Source organism: Neodiprion fabricii, chromosome 6 (assembly GCF_021155785.1).
Source record: "Neodiprion fabricii isolate iyNeoFabr1 chromosome 6, iyNeoFabr1.1, whole genome shotgun sequence".
Taxonomy (NCBI): domain Eukaryota; kingdom Metazoa; phylum Arthropoda; class Insecta; order Hymenoptera; family Diprionidae; genus Neodiprion; species Neodiprion fabricii.
The window spans coordinates 3,223,965-3,243,306 of NC_060244.1; the positions used below are offsets into that span (position 1 = coordinate 3,223,965).

General features: G+C 38.1%; 3 protein-coding genes across 5 annotated transcripts in view; 2 read left to right on the forward strand and 1 right to left on the reverse strand.

The window, feature by feature from the left end:
- Window positions 1-9: 9 nt before the first annotated feature.
- LOC124184786 (nucleoporin Nup37) lies at window positions 10-2,376 on the forward strand. The gene is made up of 4 exons (XM_046574882.1): window positions 10-530; window positions 615-812; window positions 1,227-1,594; window positions 1,677-2,376. Exons 1-4 carry the CDS (start codon window positions 381-383, stop codon window positions 1,927-1,929), a joined length of 969 nt encoding a protein of 322 aa, XP_046430838.1. The 5' UTR covers window positions 10-380; the 3' UTR covers window positions 1,930-2,376.
- LOC124184780 (gem-associated protein 5) overlaps window positions 1,919-19,342 on the reverse strand; it is a 17,882-nt gene continuing 458 nt past the window's right edge. The window contains exons 1-16 of one of the 3 annotated variants that reach the window (XM_046574864.1): window positions 10,917-11,289; window positions 10,359-10,682; window positions 9,849-10,210; window positions 9,348-9,677; window positions 8,954-9,209; window positions 7,997-8,228; window positions 7,554-7,638; window positions 7,028-7,385; window positions 6,292-6,622; window positions 5,888-6,178; window positions 5,608-5,755; window positions 4,445-4,702; window positions 4,037-4,247; window positions 3,693-3,899; window positions 3,118-3,565; window positions 1,919-2,850 (exon numbers count right to left, since the gene is read on the reverse strand). In XM_046574864.1, coding sequence (XP_046430820.1) covers window positions 2,609-2,850; window positions 3,118-3,565; window positions 3,693-3,899; window positions 4,037-4,247; window positions 4,445-4,702; window positions 5,608-5,755; window positions 5,888-6,178; window positions 6,292-6,622; window positions 7,028-7,385; window positions 7,554-7,638; window positions 7,997-8,228; window positions 8,954-9,209; window positions 9,348-9,677; window positions 9,849-10,210; window positions 10,359-10,667 — 4,068 coding nt within the window. In that variant the 5' untranslated portion in view covers window positions 10,668-10,682; window positions 10,917-11,289 and the 3' untranslated portion in view covers window positions 1,919-2,608. Of the gene's footprint in view, window positions 2,851-3,117; window positions 3,566-3,692; window positions 3,900-4,036; window positions 4,248-4,444; window positions 4,703-5,607; window positions 5,756-5,887; window positions 6,179-6,291; window positions 6,623-7,027; window positions 7,386-7,553; window positions 7,639-7,996; window positions 8,229-8,953; window positions 9,210-9,347; window positions 9,678-9,848; window positions 10,211-10,358; window positions 10,766-10,916; window positions 11,290-19,342 lie in introns of those variants that run through there. The other 2 variants (XM_046574865.1, XM_046574863.1) reach the window with 2 other exon arrangements.
- The window catches only part of LOC124184779, a 22,626-nt gene continuing 14,765 nt past the window's right edge, over window positions 11,482-19,342 (forward strand). Inside the window, exons 1-13 of the mRNA XM_046574862.1 lie at window positions 11,482-11,754; window positions 12,082-12,242; window positions 13,071-13,176; window positions 13,567-13,743; window positions 14,564-14,649; window positions 14,757-14,802; window positions 15,327-15,542; window positions 15,746-15,911; window positions 16,608-16,802; window positions 16,939-17,022; window positions 17,983-18,090; window positions 18,533-18,654; window positions 18,775-18,961. Coding sequence (XP_046430818.1) covers window positions 12,188-12,242; window positions 13,071-13,176; window positions 13,567-13,743; window positions 14,564-14,649; window positions 14,757-14,802; window positions 15,327-15,542; window positions 15,746-15,911; window positions 16,608-16,802; window positions 16,939-17,022; window positions 17,983-18,090; window positions 18,533-18,654; window positions 18,775-18,961 — 1,548 coding nt within the window. The 5' untranslated portion in view covers window positions 11,482-11,754; window positions 12,082-12,187. The remainder of the gene's footprint in view (window positions 11,755-12,081; window positions 12,243-13,070; window positions 13,177-13,566; window positions 13,744-14,563; window positions 14,650-14,756; window positions 14,803-15,326; window positions 15,543-15,745; window positions 15,912-16,607; window positions 16,803-16,938; window positions 17,023-17,982; window positions 18,091-18,532; window positions 18,655-18,774; window positions 18,962-19,342) is intronic.

The window sequence follows — 19,342 nt, forward strand, 5'->3', positions numbered from 1 at the left end:
AAAGGTAGGGTTAGGTTAGTTTGGTTTTCGGCTGGATTATCCGCAAGTACACAGAACGTTGTGCCGTGTCGTCCTTCTACGTTCACGGCGATTTACATCTGAGATCGGGAAATGGGAGGATAATATAAACCAATGTACTTTGAGCTGACCTTATTCGGCTTGTTTCTTGGCTCCACGAGGCTGCGTCTGACCCAACCTAACCTAATCTAACCTACCCCAACGTACCTGAAAGCCCGCGTGAGAGGCATAACCTCGTAAATACGCGTCACGCCGTAGCTCGCGTCAAACGATAGAGCAAACCGTCTCGGCTTGTCTGAGGAATTATTGCGTGTGATTTGTGACAAACATTCGGTACAGAATAGCGCAGTGTTACAGCGGTAATGGACGAAGCTATCGTAACACCACCCACCTATAAGCTGAACTTTTCCGAGCAGATTTATTGCGTCGAGTTGTCACCCTATGAATGGTCGCAACGTTTGATTTGTATTGCTCTCACCGGCAAGATTACTATCGGGATTGTAAAGTTCCAGGTACAGATTCGTATTACCATGGCTGCACAGAGCCGAGCCCTTATCAATTCCATTGCTGTATGATTTCATTTTTCTAATACGCAGGATGAGGACGACGATGTTGAAGACATCGATTACTGTCCAATTCGAACGTTTCATCACGAAACGAGAGCAGATGCGCTTTCCTGGAGTCCAGAAACCTCCCTGAGTGTTGTACCAAAGGTCGTAGTCTTCTGTGTTGCTGGGGCAGATTTTAAGATACGGTTGTACAATAGTAATTTAAACGACATCAATACATATCAAGTGAGTCGCATTGTTGGTATTTATTTATCTTTGTTTTGCCATTCCTCTCTCCAGTTACGTGAGCGTGAGAAGAAAAATTAATTGTTCAGACTTGCTGTTGGCTTAGTGTGTAACACGGAATTGGTCAAAATGGGAATATTTTTTTTTTATACAATACGATTTAGATGAGTTTAAATGATTGCAGCCCTTTTTCTGCTATTGCTAAAGTTGGAAAAAATACACAGCCACACCAACTCACGAAGTAGAGACTATGCTACAGACTTCTCACCTTCAGAGTAGCTAGTGCATGATTCACATATAGTTATCCTGGCTGAAAATGCAACAAAAAAGAAAAAACCACATAAATACAGACTACTACCTAAATTAGATTTTCCGTTTAGGTTACTCATAGTTAAGCAAAGTTGTAACTGATAGGTTCTAGATGGGCACACAGATTACATCAATTCGATCTCCTACGAGCTGGAAGGTGATATTCTGGCCTCAGTCTCCGACGATCATACCTGTAAATTGTGGGACACCAAAGAGGAAAAAAGATGTAATATTACATTTTATCTAACATCTCCAGGCATGTCTGTATGCTGGCACAAAGAAGAAACCGGCAAGTTGTTAGTAGCTGAAAAAAATGGATCAATACGAATGTACAACATTATAAGCCAGCAGGCGATATTGTCTCTTGACACTGGTGTTACACCCCTTATGTCTGCTGATTGGGGGGCAAATCCGCTGAAGGTTGCAGCTATGGCGGCTGGTGAGCTACTAGTTTGGGATGTATCCAGACCCAGGTACGATACTTGCTGCTTATGAATTCACTCTTTACGAATTTTAAAACTTGTTTTTCACTAAGAGATATCTCATCGTTTTCAGCCGGCCTATGGAGTCCCGACCCTTGCACGTGGAAGGAGGCCAGATGATCAAGTTTTATCCAGCTGTCGAGTATTTACTTGCCAGCATTGGCAGGCCTGATAATGAACTTAAAGTGATAAATTTGAAATCCAAACAAGTAGTTCTTACCAGTCGCTTGAAGCTCGTAGGCGGAATGAGCTGGCATCATAAGTTACCCTTCATCTGCGCAGGCAATGACAGAGACCTCTGTTTTTGGAAATTGAATCTAAAGTAACTTGCTGGACACACCAATCATCTGTTGGAAGTTAAAATTGCGTATTCTCTACATGATGGTGACTTGTAAATTGACATAAAGCAGCTGGAGGAACTGATGATATTCAGGGAAAAAAAGTGTCGCGTTTCACGTTATTTTTTAAAAGTTATATATAAAATGTAATTAAAAAAAAGTGACAGAACATTGCAAAAGATGTCAGGATGACAATCTATGCCAAAGGATGGATGACAGGGTGGATCAACGACGGTTTCTGAATTTTTCAGAATATACCCAAGATTAGTGGGTGGGTGAATCCAATATGCGTAATATGAGATACATGATGAAATATGTCGTGTGATTAACGCAGTTTGTTCCATAATATTTACATTTATATGCTCAGAGTAAATACCTACACCTGAACGTAAAAAATTACACCTACCATAACAATAAAGCTGAAAGTAACATTCAGGATGCTTGTGCCTTGTTGATTTGTTTTTTACAAAACAAAACAGGTAGTAAGCGCAATTGTACCGTATTTTTCGAATACAAATTTACATTGAACATAAGTCGACTTCTGATTTTGCCAACGAGACATTATATTTGTAATTATTCTTTACAATTTACCAATAACGCCATAAGTTGAGCAAAACGTTTTTTCAGTCATGTTCAGCACTTATAATCCAAACAGTACAGTATACTTTTATGAGGTAGCTTCCGTCCAAGTTTCCATCAAGATACGCGTCATTTTCTCCTCAGTTTCACCTTGAAATAGAACACTTACTAGCTCACGTGCTTTACTGTACACAAGGACAGGATTAGGAGCACAGAGTCGTTCGCTCAAATACTTTTCCCTGTTGCTTCGAATCAGGGCAAGTCGTTTCATCAGACTTTCAACATCTTCCTGAGCGTCGCCACTGGTATTTCCGATCTTCTGCGATTTCCCTGTAAAATACAATTTTATTTACCACGACTGATATTTCATAAAAACGAGTTTACCTTTAATAAAGATACTCAAAGGCTAATAACGAAAGATAGTAGCTAACCGGGCTAACATCGATTCAAATGTACCTTTCCAGAATCAGCTACTTGATGTATATGTAAATATTGTTGCGAGTGAAAATACTGCGGCAAAAAGCAGACAATAAGTTTGAAAATCTAACTGGTAAAATTAGACGATGACATCATTGAGCACTAGAGAAACATACTCACCCATGGAAATAGTCAATTTTCCTTCCAGTTTATTGATTTCAGCAGACATCATGTTGTGTCTAACTGTCTGCTTTGCCAGTGCATCTCGAATCACATTCTCGATCAAAGATATAACGAGTTCTTGCCTGCCTTCTTTTTCCAAATATGTGATATCTGAGTCTATGACCCAGTTTAAAATCCCATAACATAAATAAGCTCTCAAGCTCTTTCGGATACTTGGCTCTTTTGCAGCAAATAGGCAATCTTCTGACATTGGGCTTTTTTCCTCCAACTGTGACAACAACTTTATTAAGAAGTTTTTGTGCCGTCCTACAACTGCTGTAGCGGATTGTATTGATGCTTCATATCGAGATGCTGCATCCGCTGCTGCGACAAGATGTCTAAGTTTCTTCTCATTGTCAACACATGTGATTGCCAGAGCGATTTGACTACCCACTTCAACCCAGAGCTAAAATTAAAAGTTATTAGACCAAAAACAGTGAACGTTTATTATACCATTTTTCATATCAAGTAACAGAGTAATAACCAATCACTTTGCACATCGTATTTAAGTACTTGAATAAATAAATAATTACCGCTTGCGTGTTCTTGGAAACACCTACAGTTTCGAAACTTCTCAAAAGCTTTGTATAATAATGATCACAGTTCGGATAACAATGTGATAAATTTCGTAGCATAGAGTGCTCAGCGTTCCCCTCAAGCCAGTCCCAAATTCGTCCATCATTGCAACTCTCGAGTATTCCGTTCAGCTCTTTGAGAGCAGCAACTGTTACTTGGTAGTGCTAAGAAAAATAGGAACATCGTATTATAGTGTATGTAAGGACGGTATTCAAGAATGCATGAGTGTATGCACATCAATCGATCTACAAGTAAATAGTAGGCTATGTTACTAAATGAGCATGTATTGGTTTATACATACCAGAATTTGTGGAAATGTCTTAATCAAGTTTGCAATTGATTCGTAATCAGCCCTTAAAAGTGCTTCATTTACGGCTTGCTCAATAATGGTTGCACTAAATTCTTCATCTCCGGATTTTAAAGCCAACCGAGCTGCAACTTCTAAGCTTCCCATATCTTTTCGTCTGCTTAACAGTCGAGCAGCTTCTCCATAGTTGCCTAATTTAATGTAGCTATGTGTAACAGTGAATAAGTATTATACCGGTCAGTACAGATTTATCAATTAAATTCTTTAATTTCCTACATTTCCAATTTGCCAGCAATGATACAAATTACATAGATTTGATTGCCACTTTTCTTTAATATAGATTGCAATACACACGTATCATACAGACGTATTATCAAAAATAAAATTGCAATCTGTACCCACCATTGGACTGCTTCTTCAAAATTTCCTTCCTTAGCTGTGCCAACTGCCCATGTTTCCAATAACGAATCCACTAATGGATCCGATGTGTCGAGTTTAGTCTTGGCCAACACATATGCTTCCTTGAACATTTTACCCTCTACAAAGACCTGGATAGCTCGTTCAATTTTGTGTATGCACAAAAGGTATGAGACCGCTTTACGCCGATTACCCTCAAACTCCAGTTGCTCGGCATAATTTTCACATGTCACTTGCCACTCTCTGAAAATTCCAACAAGTATGTATCTACAATAAAGCGTCCGTTTGTTCATTAATTCGCATTATTAGTACAAATATCGATTGATTGGTTGGAAGATGAACTCGAACAAAATTGAATTTCGTAGATTAATTGGAGAAAAACCAAGCCGGATTCCTTCGGAAGTGGGCCCTCCTCTGACAGGCTGAGAATACTTATGCATACAGCATTGTACTAACAGTAGTATGAACATGTAAACTAAAGCATATATGATAGGAAATTGGAAAAAAATTTAAAGACTCGACATGAAGCCTTAAGATTGAGATATCTATATATTAGAATTTTTACTCATGCACCTGGAGTATTCTCTAAGTGAATAAATGGTCCATTTGGTTCATCCACCTTAATCAAGTCTAGTTTTTCATACGTTTTCATAATTTTCTGTCATACTTTGACAAGCATGTTCATAATTAACTTTCATTGTTAAAAAGTTGAATGGATAAATATTTTCAGCTTGTTTGAAGAGAGCAGACTCTCGAAGGTCGAAACGTTACCGACAAAGAATTTCGTCGAATTCTTTTTATTTCAACTTCAATCAATGAATTAATGATACTGTATCATAAACAGGGTTTAGAAAAACATGGGGTGTTTCAGTCAAGGAAATAAAATTCTATATTACAGAAATCTCTTTGTAATCTTAAGAAATCATATAAAATCTTAGAAATCATAATAAATCATCTGAAATCTTAGAAGTGAGAAATCACGTGATTAAAGTATAACTATTTGTCAAGTAATCTCTCGTAATCACTATAAAATGCAAGTAAACATGACACATGTAATCACGGCGTCAATTTTTTCTTAGCAAACCACCACTTACAAAAAAATGTACTAATATCACATATACTTGGATTTTTTTTTTTGGGATGCTTACTTGTAGGAAAGGCTGGGTGCGAGTGAAACTAGAAAATCATTGAGTCGTTTTTCCTTCGTTGCTTCCTGTAAGTTTTGCTTTAGATTATCGCACCACAGATCCATTTCAACGACCGTATCGTGTTGCGACAGCTTGGCATGAACAGATTCTAAGATACATATCAGGCGATAAGTTTCAACTCTACTGGATGGAAAAATGGTCCAAGAAAGTGTGTCACTATGGCAGGAAACTTAATTTTTTTTTTTGTCTTCTAAAAACTTATCAGAGATATATTGCTTACTTTCCATATCCAGTAATTTGATAACATCTTCTTTACTTCCGAAAATGGATGAAATTTGAGATTCTCTAATCGAATCCTTAGTGTCGTCTGCATCACATACATTATCAGCAATCTGACTTAGGCCTTTTCCAACACTGGATAATCGACTGGACAAAGGCCTTTCAAAATGCTCTGTAATTGACCTCAGTAGTGATGCTTTATTACTCGCAGCCTTCGCCATCGTCGGAAAGTACGTGGATTTTTTACTTTTCTTCCTTTTAATCTGATCCATTGCCAGACTCTCTTTTATTTCTGAAAATAGACATGGTTTTTGCAATCATACATGAAGTCATAATACTTTATACTGATTTGCTGATGATGAAAAACATAAAAGTAAGAGGAAATAAAAATTTACAATGGCATACCCTGTTCGGTTGTTGCATTTTCAACAGTTGTTACGTCAGATACATCATCGTCAAGCCCGTTTATTGAAACCTCATTAAGGTTGCTCGCTTGATCCGTCCCCATCCTTTCTGTCTTATGTTTGTTCTTTTTTGTTCTTATTTTTTTTGGTTTCAACAGATTTTCAGCAACAGGCCTTACTTCCTGCTCAGACACTTTCCATATTCTAACTGTAAAATCTGCGGATCCAGTGATTATCAAATCGGGGTCTAAGGGGCTCCACATGCAACAGTATACAGGACCACAGTGGCCTGTGTAAGTTCCCATCAACTCTTGAGATTCTGTCTTCCATACCTGAAATCATAATTTGTCACTTTTAAGTAATTACGCTCTAGATACATCTGTAAACTCGTAGTTATTTCTGACACTCAGTAGATTCATTTTCACTACTTCTTGTATAAAAATGACAAAATTAAACGTTTTCTATGAAGAAGTGAATCTTGGGGTCACTGTTGACCTTAGATAAGGTTCGACGGATTGCTGAAAAATGTTAGTGAACAGAGGTTTAAATGGATATAAGATTGACACGATAACTTTTAACGAGCATTGGAAAAGTCTCATTGTCAGTTGTGCCGATTTTTTTTTTTCTTAGAATGTGTGTATACACATGTATGACATTTAAAGAAGTTGATCTAATTCATCACTCTCTCTTAGAGACATTAATAGTGACTAATACAGGGATAACTTAGGCCTGCTTACCTGGACAGTGTTGTCACAACTTGCCGATGCTAGATACCCACTGATATGCGGACTCCATGCCAAGTCAAAAATTTTTGCTGTATGTCCCATCAATGTACAGACAATTTTCGGCAACAACGATCCTTTGATCGTGGTCGATGCGCCGGCTGTATCGGTACAATTAGTGGCGAGATCAGACAAATCAAGTACAACAATAGAGTTAGCAATCGTTGACACAGCCAATTGATGGCGGAGAGGGGACAGATCAAAATCTGTAGCGGTACTTTCAGGATGCCATTCGAGGCATTGGATGGATTTTTTTAATGAATGAATTGCTGGACCGCATTCTTTCAAATTGCGATTCAGAAATGAAACAGATCTAGGTGGCAAGAGAATAATCATGATAATTACTTCCAAACTCGAATTACGATTTCAAGTATGTCATCATAAGCAAACAACTTGGGTGGCATAATGAAGGAATGGATTAGTAACAATCATTATGCGTGTGCGGCTGTCTTATAAGGTTTGAAATATTTATTCAACATACCCATTTTCAAGACCGATTGCAAGACACGAGTAGTCCGGCTTCCAAGAAAATTCTGTACAATCCTTTTTAATAACAGAAGTTGGTTCTGCAACACAGGTATGAGATTTTATGCATGTGAAAACGTGACAATATGATCGGTTCTTTACGAGAAAGCCCCGGAGAAGTTCCACAGAAGTTGCGTTTCAGGGAAACTAACAGACCTTTTCACATCTTCTGCTGAATTCCAATATACAGGGTCATGAGGTTGCTGAATAATTGACTTTTAAGTTAGAAAGAGACATGATTTTGCAGACTGTGAGTAGTGCCGGCTTCATTAGTCACAGTTGTGTTCAAAAACCGAGAAATAACCCTGTATTATACCACACAATTTAACCAAAACACAGTTTCCACAAGACTAGTGGGGATCCTTTAATAACAGATAATAATCCATTCCCCACACTCACCTTGATTCGGTTTTTCTGGATTGTAGTAAATCAATTCCCCATCACCGCACGAATACAGAACATAAGTACTTTTGCCATTCGGTTCTGGACCCCAGCCAAGGGTGTAAACCGTGTGTCTATGATATTGCCTATAGAGAATAGGAGGTTTGCTCGTATTTGTATCAAACACACCCACACGACCTTCTCCAGTTCCAAAAGCCAACAAATTTTCCTTCTGAGGATGCCATGATATCTAAAAGTAATAATATTTGTTTAACATTTACTTAAGTTGGAAAATACGTGATTCAAGATATTAGGCCTACTGGGCTTCTAAGGAGGATAGCTCGATTTATGATACATGCGACAAAAATAATTAGTACTTGGAGGAGGGGGGTCGGAACGAATTTTTATCTCTTCAAATATTAATGTAAGATACGGATTTTTCGATGCATCATTTTTTAAATAAAACCAACTACCCAACAAGCGTGATACTTTAAAGGAATTCGGAATACCAAACAATCAAACAGCTTCACGCTTACAACAGTATGGTTTTGTTGTGGGATATTTTATCAAGTGGAATTGTGTCACATCCAGTCCTGTAATTACTATTTACTCACAACTTTGCTAATAATCAATAACACAGGATCTAGAACCAGCTTCCTCAGGATTAAACATCTGGTCACTTAATCTCAGTGTTTACAAATCAATGTAAAATTACTATTTCACAAGACTAAGCCACCTGATTAACGATTCACCATAGACGTATGTCTACACCTCCTCTGAACTTCATCCATCACATGCTGTGCTTATTTGCAACAGTCTTTCGCAATTCAGTGTCACATGTCCGTACATTTATAATAAACAAATAGATAAATGGAAAATTTGAATCAGACAATCAGTTTTTTATCGTTCTTATTCAGTCGCTTCACTAAGCTTGGCTTGGATGAGTTGGATTGAGAAACAATTAAAGCAACTCACAGCCATAACTTTTCCCTTTATTTTTTGCCACAGCATGGTGATATCGAAACTATTTTCGTGAGGCTCGCACAAATTCCACACTCTCAGCATTGCGTCGCCAACCCCAAACGCAACTCTAGATGTATCTAACGGAGAGGCAGCAATACAGTACGTATAGCCACCTTGCGTTGGAACATTGTATGTTATTTTCGAATTGGCTGCTGTCACTTGGCAGCAAACTACGTGACGATCTTGAGCTATCGTCCATACCATGATGCTGTAATGATTTTATGAATTGTTTTTTATATTAAATTATTCTAATTATTAGTGCAGCATTATTATTGTTGTGGTTGATATTGTCGGTATCGAATAATTGACGTCACGGTAATTAGTTTCAGAGATAGCATAGATATACCTGCTTGTATCTGCCAACCTCCAATTAGTATCGTTTGCTTCCATTCCCCCTTGCACATTAGCAATACAGAAAAGTCCTCTGGCATGATAAGCGTGAATCAACTTGCATCCTTGTCTTGGCTTCGAGTTTATCGACAAGTCCCAGGATATTAATTCGCCCCAGCTGGAGCTACTAAGCAATAATTTTGGTGCTGCCCAACAAACCGCTGTCCAGCCACCTGTTGCTGCCCCTAGTTTACTTCTATGCTGGTGAGAATCCAAGGGTGTATTTGGCAAGGTTAGCACAATTTGATATCTGCCATCTCCTCCGGCTCTCCAAACATATATAGACCTGATCAAAGAAATTGAAAACTTACCAATGATCACAGAACTTGCAGAATGCCAAGAGGATGCGGTCATCACATATAATTGTACAATTAGTTTATACATAATCGCGTTTGGTATAGAGAGTCAGATTGTAATATTTCAATGACATAATTTGAACAGAATCTAATGAGATCACCTGTCTTTACTACCAGAGGCCAGAAGAGAATCCTTGGCTTGGGTACCGCTTATGACGTTCGAATCTACTGGACACCACGACAGGCTCGATATTTCAGTATCATGCCCTCGTAGTTTATAGACGATTTTGCCATTACCATGTACATTGATCACATAGACTAATCCACTTTTCGTACCAGCTGCTACTAAATCAGGATCATGTGGACAGCAGGATAAACAAGTAGCTGTTACTTTCCCTAAGCAAATTTGTTGTGTCACATTATGAGCTACATTCCAGATGACAAGGAATCCGTCGGTGCTGAGGCAACAAACAATGTTTGTATTGGCTCTTGACCAATCGACACCGATAACTTTCTGCTGCGTCTGAAAATTTCAAGGTATCTGGAATGTATAAGTTGCAATATAAAAGACCAGATGACATAATTAAGACATCGTCAAAGTCTATGGATTTACTTTGGGAAGTTTCCAAGACTCGTAATGATCCTGATTGTAACTTAAGCTATAAACTTACGTCTATGAAAGAGTGTGCCATCACCGCGTTCATTGAATCCATATTCCAAATTCTAACAACATTTTCATCACCCCCGGAGACTAGTAAGTTATGATTCGCCTCTCCGAACTTCGGCGAAAAGGCCAGGGATGTTACTCTGTCTATATGAGCATCGCTGATAATCGAATATTTGTAAATTTTTTTATCCCCTTGGAATGTTACAACAACAATGGAGTTTCTTGCACCCCAAGCTACGGTTCCATCTTTGGCACAGGCCAAAATATTAGCAAGATACCAATTTGGTGACGGTGGTAAAGTTGCTTCGTTCATAGTGACTCTTTCACTCTGAGAATTTGAACGAAAGGTTTAAACGTAATTATTGCTGTCCGACCCGGTGTCATGCGGCGACTTTCAAAATGTGCAGGTTACTGCAGACATAAATAAACTATCACGTGCATACTATAAAGACGCCGGTATGGCAGCATGCCGTGAACATCAAGACGTAGCAAAATGTTTATTGGGAAAATAGCGGTTAGACTAATCGTATATTTGCATGTTACATGTATACATCGAACTCACGTGCGTAAACTGTACGTCGACAACGCTGCGATTAAATCCAATAAACCTAGATACAATTCTGAACGATACTCTTGCATATGTACGTAGCTACGCTGAATGTACGCACATGGACATGGATATGGACATGGGTATAAACCGCTATAAACCTGTTGTGTTAGATTGTATTAGGTTAGGTTTGAAAACGTGAGGTATGGTCGGATGCCGCGTACACGCCGGCTGGCGCTGTCAGAGCTGTCAGAGATTATCTTATCAGAGCCAAAAACGTCTGCTCTGAAAGGCCGAAGAGAGCACGTGCATCTTTGGAAAATGATTGAATTTTTCGCCTAACATAGTGCAGGATAATGCGAAGGATATTTAGAGTGGCGAATCGCTATTGTGTAGTAGTGATAATAAACTAATTACAAACATTAGCAAATTCTTATATTTTTAAGTTTACGTACTTCCGTATCTTCGCCAAATTTGTAATGTTCATTCATTCTCACTTACTCACTGTACTAAATACGTCTAAATACCGCATTATCGACTCCTCTCATGGCAATGGTAAACACGGCTTCGGTTACCTGTGTCTATGCGCTTATCATTGAAATTTAGTTCCATTTAGTTCCAAAAATCTGTTTCGTTTGAGAAGGCGCTATAGTACTTGGGTAACATAAAAAACTCGGGCATCGGCTCTTTGATTCTTTTCCCTTGCATTGACGTTCGTTTCAACGACGGCGCGCCGATCGTTTTTAAATACCAAATATACGTTGAAAAACAGGGATCAAGTTAATGATTGTTCGTAAAGACCAATCTTACAGAACGGAGCAGGCGAGGACGCGGCGTTTCATCATTTAAAAGTGTAAGTTTCAACTTGAGTTATAACCTATCATCAATATATACAAATCGTAGGTACATAAATTTCCAAGTATCCATGCGGTTTTTACCGGCAATTCTAATACCATTTTTCCAATCATATGCACTCGGTTCAGTATCATTAAATATGTGCAAGACAGATCGATGAGTCCGTTATGCGATCGGTGATACTTTTCCTCCTACGTGTTAAAAGATCTCTACGCATTATGATGTATATTTACCATACATATCTGTTTACCTGTACGTACGCGGTACGTATTAGGGGGAGAGAGAGAGAGAGAGAGAGAGAGAGCATTTATCAATTGTGTCCTAGAGAGTTGTGAGGGGCCGGAGGGGGAGAGAAAGAGAGCTGAGAACAACTTCGTGGCGGGTCACTGCGGAAACGTTTGATAAGTGCGAATTAAAGGAATTGGAATGAAATGTGCGAGGTAAACGATGACGGCCAAGGTGGGCAGGCCCCAACACAAGAAGATGGTACGATTCGTCCAATTACAATACATACCTATAATACACGCTTACAATTAATGTAACAATGCGAGTTTTGTGAAAGTCGTTACTTCGCACTTTTGGAAATGTCTGGAATTTAGTAAAACGTGATAAATATAATATATTAATATTTTGCAAAACCGACTCTTCGAAAGTCATTCAAAACTGCGCAATAATGATATTTTTCCCCGATGGTTCGTTACGTTAACGTTACTAACTTCAGCCTTCATGTCAAAGACAAGATGGGAAAACGAATCTGTAAGTTGATAACGTAAAAAAATTAACCGCATTGCGTCACCCGACACAATTACATTGAGAACTATAATTTCAATCGACGGATTTAATCTTTTAGGTCGAGGTCGAAGTCGCAGATACGTGAGATTTAATGGAAAAAATGTCGAAAAAAAACAATTTTCGAAACTGAAATCTTAATAACAAAAAACGAAAAATTGCGTAGGTGGATTTAATTAAATTTATGTTTTGCCAGTGTAATTATGTCAGGCGTACCAATGCAGCAGTTTTCTTTTGCAATCTGGTACATGCAAACCCTCCAATTTTTCTATTCGCAATAAAATTCGCCAATGACAATGAACAACAATGAATATATGTGGAGAAGCTGGGGCTTCTCAATTTCAGAAAAATGTAGAACTGTGCGGGAAAGAAACTTACATTAAAATGAAATGGGGGAAAAAACTCTTGAAATTTTTGAAACATTTACCGGACGTATGTCACCAATGTAGTATAAATATGCACGTACATAGATATGCGGCTAATCGGTATAATTATTCGCCGAAATTAAGCATGATTCGTTCCCAGATGCGTTAGAAAAAATCTTTTCGGAATGCGACGGATCGTCAACCGGCAAAGTCTTAGTTGCAAAGCTCATGGACTACATGTTCAATCAAATGTCTGCGCACGGAAGGTGAGTGTCCATGTAATGGGTTTTAAATCCTTCATCGCTTTTTCTCATTCCTTCGGACGTATATGGATTTATTTCACCTTTTGGAGGGGGTTACAACTCGGCCGGTCTAAAATCATACCTATTTTTAGGAGATTTTTTGTTTAACAGAAAATGAAAACATTTAGAGCAATTTGTTGTTGAAACTATAAATAATAAAGCGTTCAAACTCACAGTGCTGTAAATGTTTTTATTTTCTTTACAAAAAAAAAAAAACAAACTCCTAAAAATAGTTAAATAAATTATAGTTCCGGTTGAACTTTCGTACCAAAGTAAAAATCTTTGATTTCTTGTGAGACATGCATGTTTTGCCGGTATTTGTCGCATTGTGAATTAATTTATGTTCTATCGCAGCCCGGAAATTCTGAATGATCTTCGTAAATCGATGTGCGCTGTATCTTACAATGGCGAAGTAACACGACAGCAATATTATGACGTTTCACGATCATGGCTGGCGAAAATACGCAAAGGTCAACATCATCACGAAAATCACCAAGATGGTAACAATAATCTCCGCATCGATGAAAGCAGGTATGATGAAAATTACTTTTGCTGCAACTGATTTCGTAGCGACAGGTATTTCTTTCGCAATAGGTGTTGTATACACGTTCTACAATTTTCTTCCAAATATTATTATATATACTTTGTATATAATAAATTTAAACACTTTATATATATTGCACAAAAAATGATGACAAAGGTTAATAAAAAATTTTCAATCCGAGATTTATGAGAGCATCAGGGGTACAAGGTACTTGAAGGTACTCCAACTTTTCATCACGTAGCACCAGATACGTCGGTACAGATACTTTTATTAATGTTTGTAAAGTTAAGACATTTCGCTGAGAAAATTGAAAGAAATGTTTTTTTTTTTTTTGTGTAGCAAACTACGAGTTTTCAGATGAAATTTTTTTTTTGTAGAAGAAAACGTGTTTTTGTATAATTCCTGGGAGTCTAGGGTGAAACAGGTTCCGTAATTCGAAATATCAGACTTTTTTTATACCGCAAATACTTCGGAAGATATTTTGTTTTTTGCGATAAAGCTACGGTAAAAATTCGAATGTGAGAACATCGGCGTGTTCACCGTAAAAAAATTGACCAACGTATTTCTCTAAAATTGCAAGGACTAGATATATGAAACTTGCAGGATTCAAAATTGCAGGAAATTCGAAATTTTCGCCCCGAATCGTGTGTCGATAATTAGTGGATTTCCCCATATACATATCGCATCATGTTACCTTACAAGTTGCATTGTTCGTAAACCGATTGATTAATTTCCCAACTTCTCAATTAGCCATTTTCAATCCTCATTCCCTGCATCATTATTAACTGTAAATCGTAACGATGGCAGTCGAGCTACGAGTCCACTGACTGGATATGCCGACGATGCAACGGTTTCGTCTGAGCCGGGACCAGACATCGCACCGACCCTCCATGGTAAGCACTACATTCCAAGTGAACCTTATACCACGCTTCTTCAATGAAATTAACGTATGACTATCAACTGATAACATCCTGTATTCCCTATTATATTTCTATTTCAGAATTCCTCGAACTCTCCACGAGCACCATCGTTGATACGAGCAAGAGGTAATCATCACAGTCGATTGAATATCCGGGCATCCTGTAAAACAATGTCTAATGTGAGAATAGGACCGGGGATCCATGGTCATAGTCTAGTAAAATTCACTTTCCAGCTTATTTGATAATCTGCGCGAAACCGTGCAGAAATAAAAAATTGAACAAAACGTACCAGTTTCAAGTACAAATCTCTTCATCATATAGATACAATAAAAAACGTTCAATTTACTGTAATCTTATGAAGATCAGTTTCACCGAAGATGCAAAGTTGGTATTTTTACACCGAGTGTAAATTTGCAATGTCATCCGTAGGCGATCGCGTGCGACAAAGTAATTTATGTAACACCAGTATGATTTACGTATTTTTACGTAATAGTATTCGTTTTGAAAGAGTTGGAAAAAAAAAAAAAAAATGAGCATCCTAGTATGTAAAAGAGCACGTTCCTGTACAGTTTTACGTCCTGGTACTTAAAAGTTTTCATTATAGATCCGTTTTAACAACGCATCTTTCTTATATGTTTGAAAATGGACAGAAGCAAGAACGAGGACAGTTTCTTCGGGGATTTATCTTCCGTCAGCGGTAATTACTACTTAACAACGGACGATCCCATTTTCGAGACAACACGGGATCTACAGCTGCGGATGCAGAGGTGCACAGTAGAGAATGACCACCTCAAAGAGGAACTGCAACGCTCCGAAGATACGATAGCATTATTGGAAAGGCAGCTGGGCACGACCCGCAGGAAATTGTGCGTATTTGTAATTACATTTTGCGACATGTCGTTTCTAGAAAAAGTGCATACTATTTTTATCTTCCTCAAATCGACAAATTCAACGTTGCACAGTCTTTAGAATCGACTGTGCTCGGATATATTTTGTACCTCTGGGTAAAATGAAACTAATACATAATGATGATTTCTACTAATTTGCATGTTATCTTATGATATTTCAGGGAAATGGCAAACGAAAAGTGCGTTAGGCTGCAAACGGAAGACGAAGAACATCACGCCGAACTCTCAAAGACCGAGAGGGACCGTCAAGCTCTACGAGCAAGAAATCAACATCTTGAGAGGAAAAATGTTCTGATGAGGAGGGAACTCGATGATGCTGTTACGGAGGTTCGTATTTTGGCTAAATGACCGTCGCTTGATCGGTTTGATCAATTTTTTTTTTTTTTTGTTTAATTATGTGGAACAGATCTGGTGGGGAAGGGGGAGGGCAATGAAAATTTTTCTTACCCCCGAATAAGTACCACCCTAATTATAAGTTAACTAACCCCTGATCAACGTGACCCGCCTTACAACTTTTACACGTGCCGCGGCCGTTCAGATCCTCATAGACGCGATGTGGATTTGAAGTCAATATTTTCTAGGTGTATTTTGTACATATAGGGCATTCCATATCAACTCAACCAGCAATTTTCCTTTACTATTTTTGATTTGCTTCAGGATTTTTCATACGGTTGTCCGATTACAAAAAAGCACTTCTTATGTTTTCAGATTTTTCCTACAACCGTTAATTTTTCATGATCATTCAAACCTATCTAAAAATTGGCAGAATTATCGGGATAAAAAATAAAACGTTGAGATTTTTGAAAAATGGTGAGGGAAAATCATTGGTCGATTTGACATGGAATGTCCCATATACTATCGCACATAGACTATAATCATATAATACTACAATATACACAATCATCGATCGTCATGCATAATTATGATGATTCTTCGTTCCCCTGTCCGTCATTTAATCATTCCATTGTATGTTTATAATCTTGATTAAGAAAATGGTGGTGCATTTTTTTGGAATTTTTGCAGACAGAACGGTTGAGGTTTGAACTGGATAAGTTAAACGACCAGAAAGAAGCGCGTGGTAAGCTGCTTAGTCACTATAGGCAGGAATTGCAACAGGTACAGAAATTGTACGAGGGAGCGAAAGAGCATATTTCACAGATGGACTTAGCTAACTGTCAACTTAAAGATGAAAACCAAGTTTCTGCGAGGACTATCGAGGTAATTAATTTAACTCCTTGATTGCATACCTATGTCGGAAATAGTTGAAAAGTAATTTATCATATTATGCTTCATGGTGTTTAGGTTTAATTTTTTTTGTTTTTATCGTTCAACAAAGTCTACACAACTGTTTCAGCAACTGAAAACTATCGTGAAAGAGTTGGAGACCCGAGTTTCCGAACTGCAAACACACCGAGATGATATGTCCCATAGCGAACCGGTGAGTATCAATTTCTTAAAGGATGATCAGATACTTCATTGATTTTTTGCCAAAAATATTTTTTTCATCCAAGATACAAGTTTATACCTGATAAATTTGTTTTCAATAAAGTAGGACTTGCCATATTGAGGCGCTTTTCCCAGGTACATTTTAATTTAATATATTGGTATAAAGGTACGATGATTTCTGCAAAGTTGAAAAAATAAGAAATACCGAAAATGTAAACGACATGCCTTTCATACCGATGTTTTTTCATTTCAAATCACTTCAAATCGTCTCGGATGGTTTTCAATCGTACCACGCGCACGCTGGATCAACTGAAGGTCAATGACGACTTGTTTAATTAACGTTGCGGGTGACCCGTCCGCAGTTGATTATCGCGATAGTTTTTCCGAAAATAGATTACGGCTCACAATCAGCCGTTTACCCTGACCTGTCTGGGGACTTGCTATTAATTTGAATTAGTTTGTACGGGGTAGCTATGTAGTAACTGAAATTTTACGTTTTGTAAAAATTAAATTTTTTTAAATGACCTAAACACAGAGACGCCAAAAATAATTGACCACATTTGGTACTGTAGTTGAGCGTAGTCTACGTGATTTTTTTCAATCGTTTGAGAAAGAATTTTTTTTTCTTGAATAATTCATACATCTTGGATCTGGTAGGTCTGATAAAAAAGTGTTTAATTGAGAAATGAGCTGTTTTTCACTGAAGTTTGTAACACAATAAATCGTATATTTTTATTTCCATTGGAAAGGCTGTTTTGAATCCAAAAAATAAGATTCACTCAAATTTTTCCCTTATTATTTTTGGTCTTATAGGAACCTAGTGTTTCTTCGCTTTATACTTAAATAGGTATACATACAAAAAATGCATTTCTTCAACATAAAGGCCCAATTGGTGATCCATACGGAGAAAAATTTTCATGTTTATTGGGGTGTTAACATCCATTCTTTTCAGTCATCCGCAAGACCAGTCTTTAAAAATGAGCTAAGCTTCGACTTGGATACGTCACACTATTCGGGAAAAATAATCCCGCGGTCTCTGTGCGATGAAATGAAAGCTTCGGTAAGTGACAGCTGTGATCTGATAATACGCTATAACTGTAATATACACGTCTATACGTACTATGCTCAATATACATAGATATACAGTGTTACGTGGGATTCACGTTCGGCAACTCTACACAGGATCGTTTATTGAATAATGGCCGCTAGTGCGTCAGTCGCAGCAGCTAGCCGATTTCACCTGATTGCGAAGCATGCATAAGCTGCTCTCTTGCATTCAAGGATCGGGCATCCAGTATATTTAATAAATGACCCTGTATACATGCATTTTAAATGTAGATAATTCATAGTCCCTGCATAAGGTCTGCAAATACACGTTTAGTGTAATTTGTCATTATACATATTATCAATTTACAGATGTATATGCACGTAGCTATCAACAACGTCACGTAACCGCTCCCATGAACTATATAGGTAATATTACTACCTCGATCTTGTTACAGGGACTCGAAGGTTCGGACATCAGTCTGACAAATAAAATCGAAACACTGGACGAAAAAATGGAAGACCAGTGCATCACCGAATACTACAGCGTTATACGCGAAGCTGTGAAACAGCTGGAAAGGTGAAAAATATACGTATTTAAAAGGAAATCAAATTGTCAGAAAACTTGACATGGTATAATCCAAGAATTGATGTTCCTTCTAATCTCGAATTGAATCAGTGTTTATTTATCAATCCATAGAGTTCTGGCCAGAGTTCAAGTGGCGTGTAACAAGGTGAAAGCAAAAACGGTACCTGCTCGGAACCCTTCGTTTGTGTTTGGAGAAATAGATGCAGATGGAAACAAGGAGTGTCGTTCTAGCGTCGAGGAGCTGTTGCGAATGTTAGAATCCGAAATACGTCGTACGCTGTCAATATTTTCTATTGTGGTTAGTACGGTTTTGTTTGAGGCATGCAGATAACCTCAGTAGATTTCTAGTAGTATACGGGTTATCGGCGTGCGAACTCGGCTTCGGTGGGGAGGGCGAACAAAGTAGATGGGGTCATATAGGTAGGAATTCACGGTATAAAAAACAAGGTGACGCCACGGCCTATCTCGCTGAGTACTCTTTGAGCAACGAAACTGTGATTACCGTTCTGCCTCGGAAAAGTTCTCACAGTTTGTTAAACCGGCTTGGAATCTGGTTTATAGGTAGTTGAGCCTGCCTTGGATTGCCGAAAAATTCGCGCTTGACACTTGACAAATTTTTTTGTATCAGTTCAATCGGTTTCGACCTAATGCGCATATACCTTCCAAACGGTGTACCTAC

Bases quoted from the DNA above. Each gene is read 5' to 3' on its own strand.
- LOC124184786 (XM_046574882.1), top strand. From the start codon at position 381: ATGGACGAAGCTATCGTAACACCACCCACCTATAAGCTGAACTTTTCC. The intron at 531-614 runs GTACAGATTCGT...TCTAATACGCAG, and splicing joins TCGGGATTGTAAAGTTCCAG to GATGAGGACGACGATGTTGA. The intron at 1,595-1,676 runs GTACGATACTTG...CATCGTTTTCAG, and splicing joins TGGGATGTATCCAGACCCAG to CCGGCCTATGGAGTCCCGAC.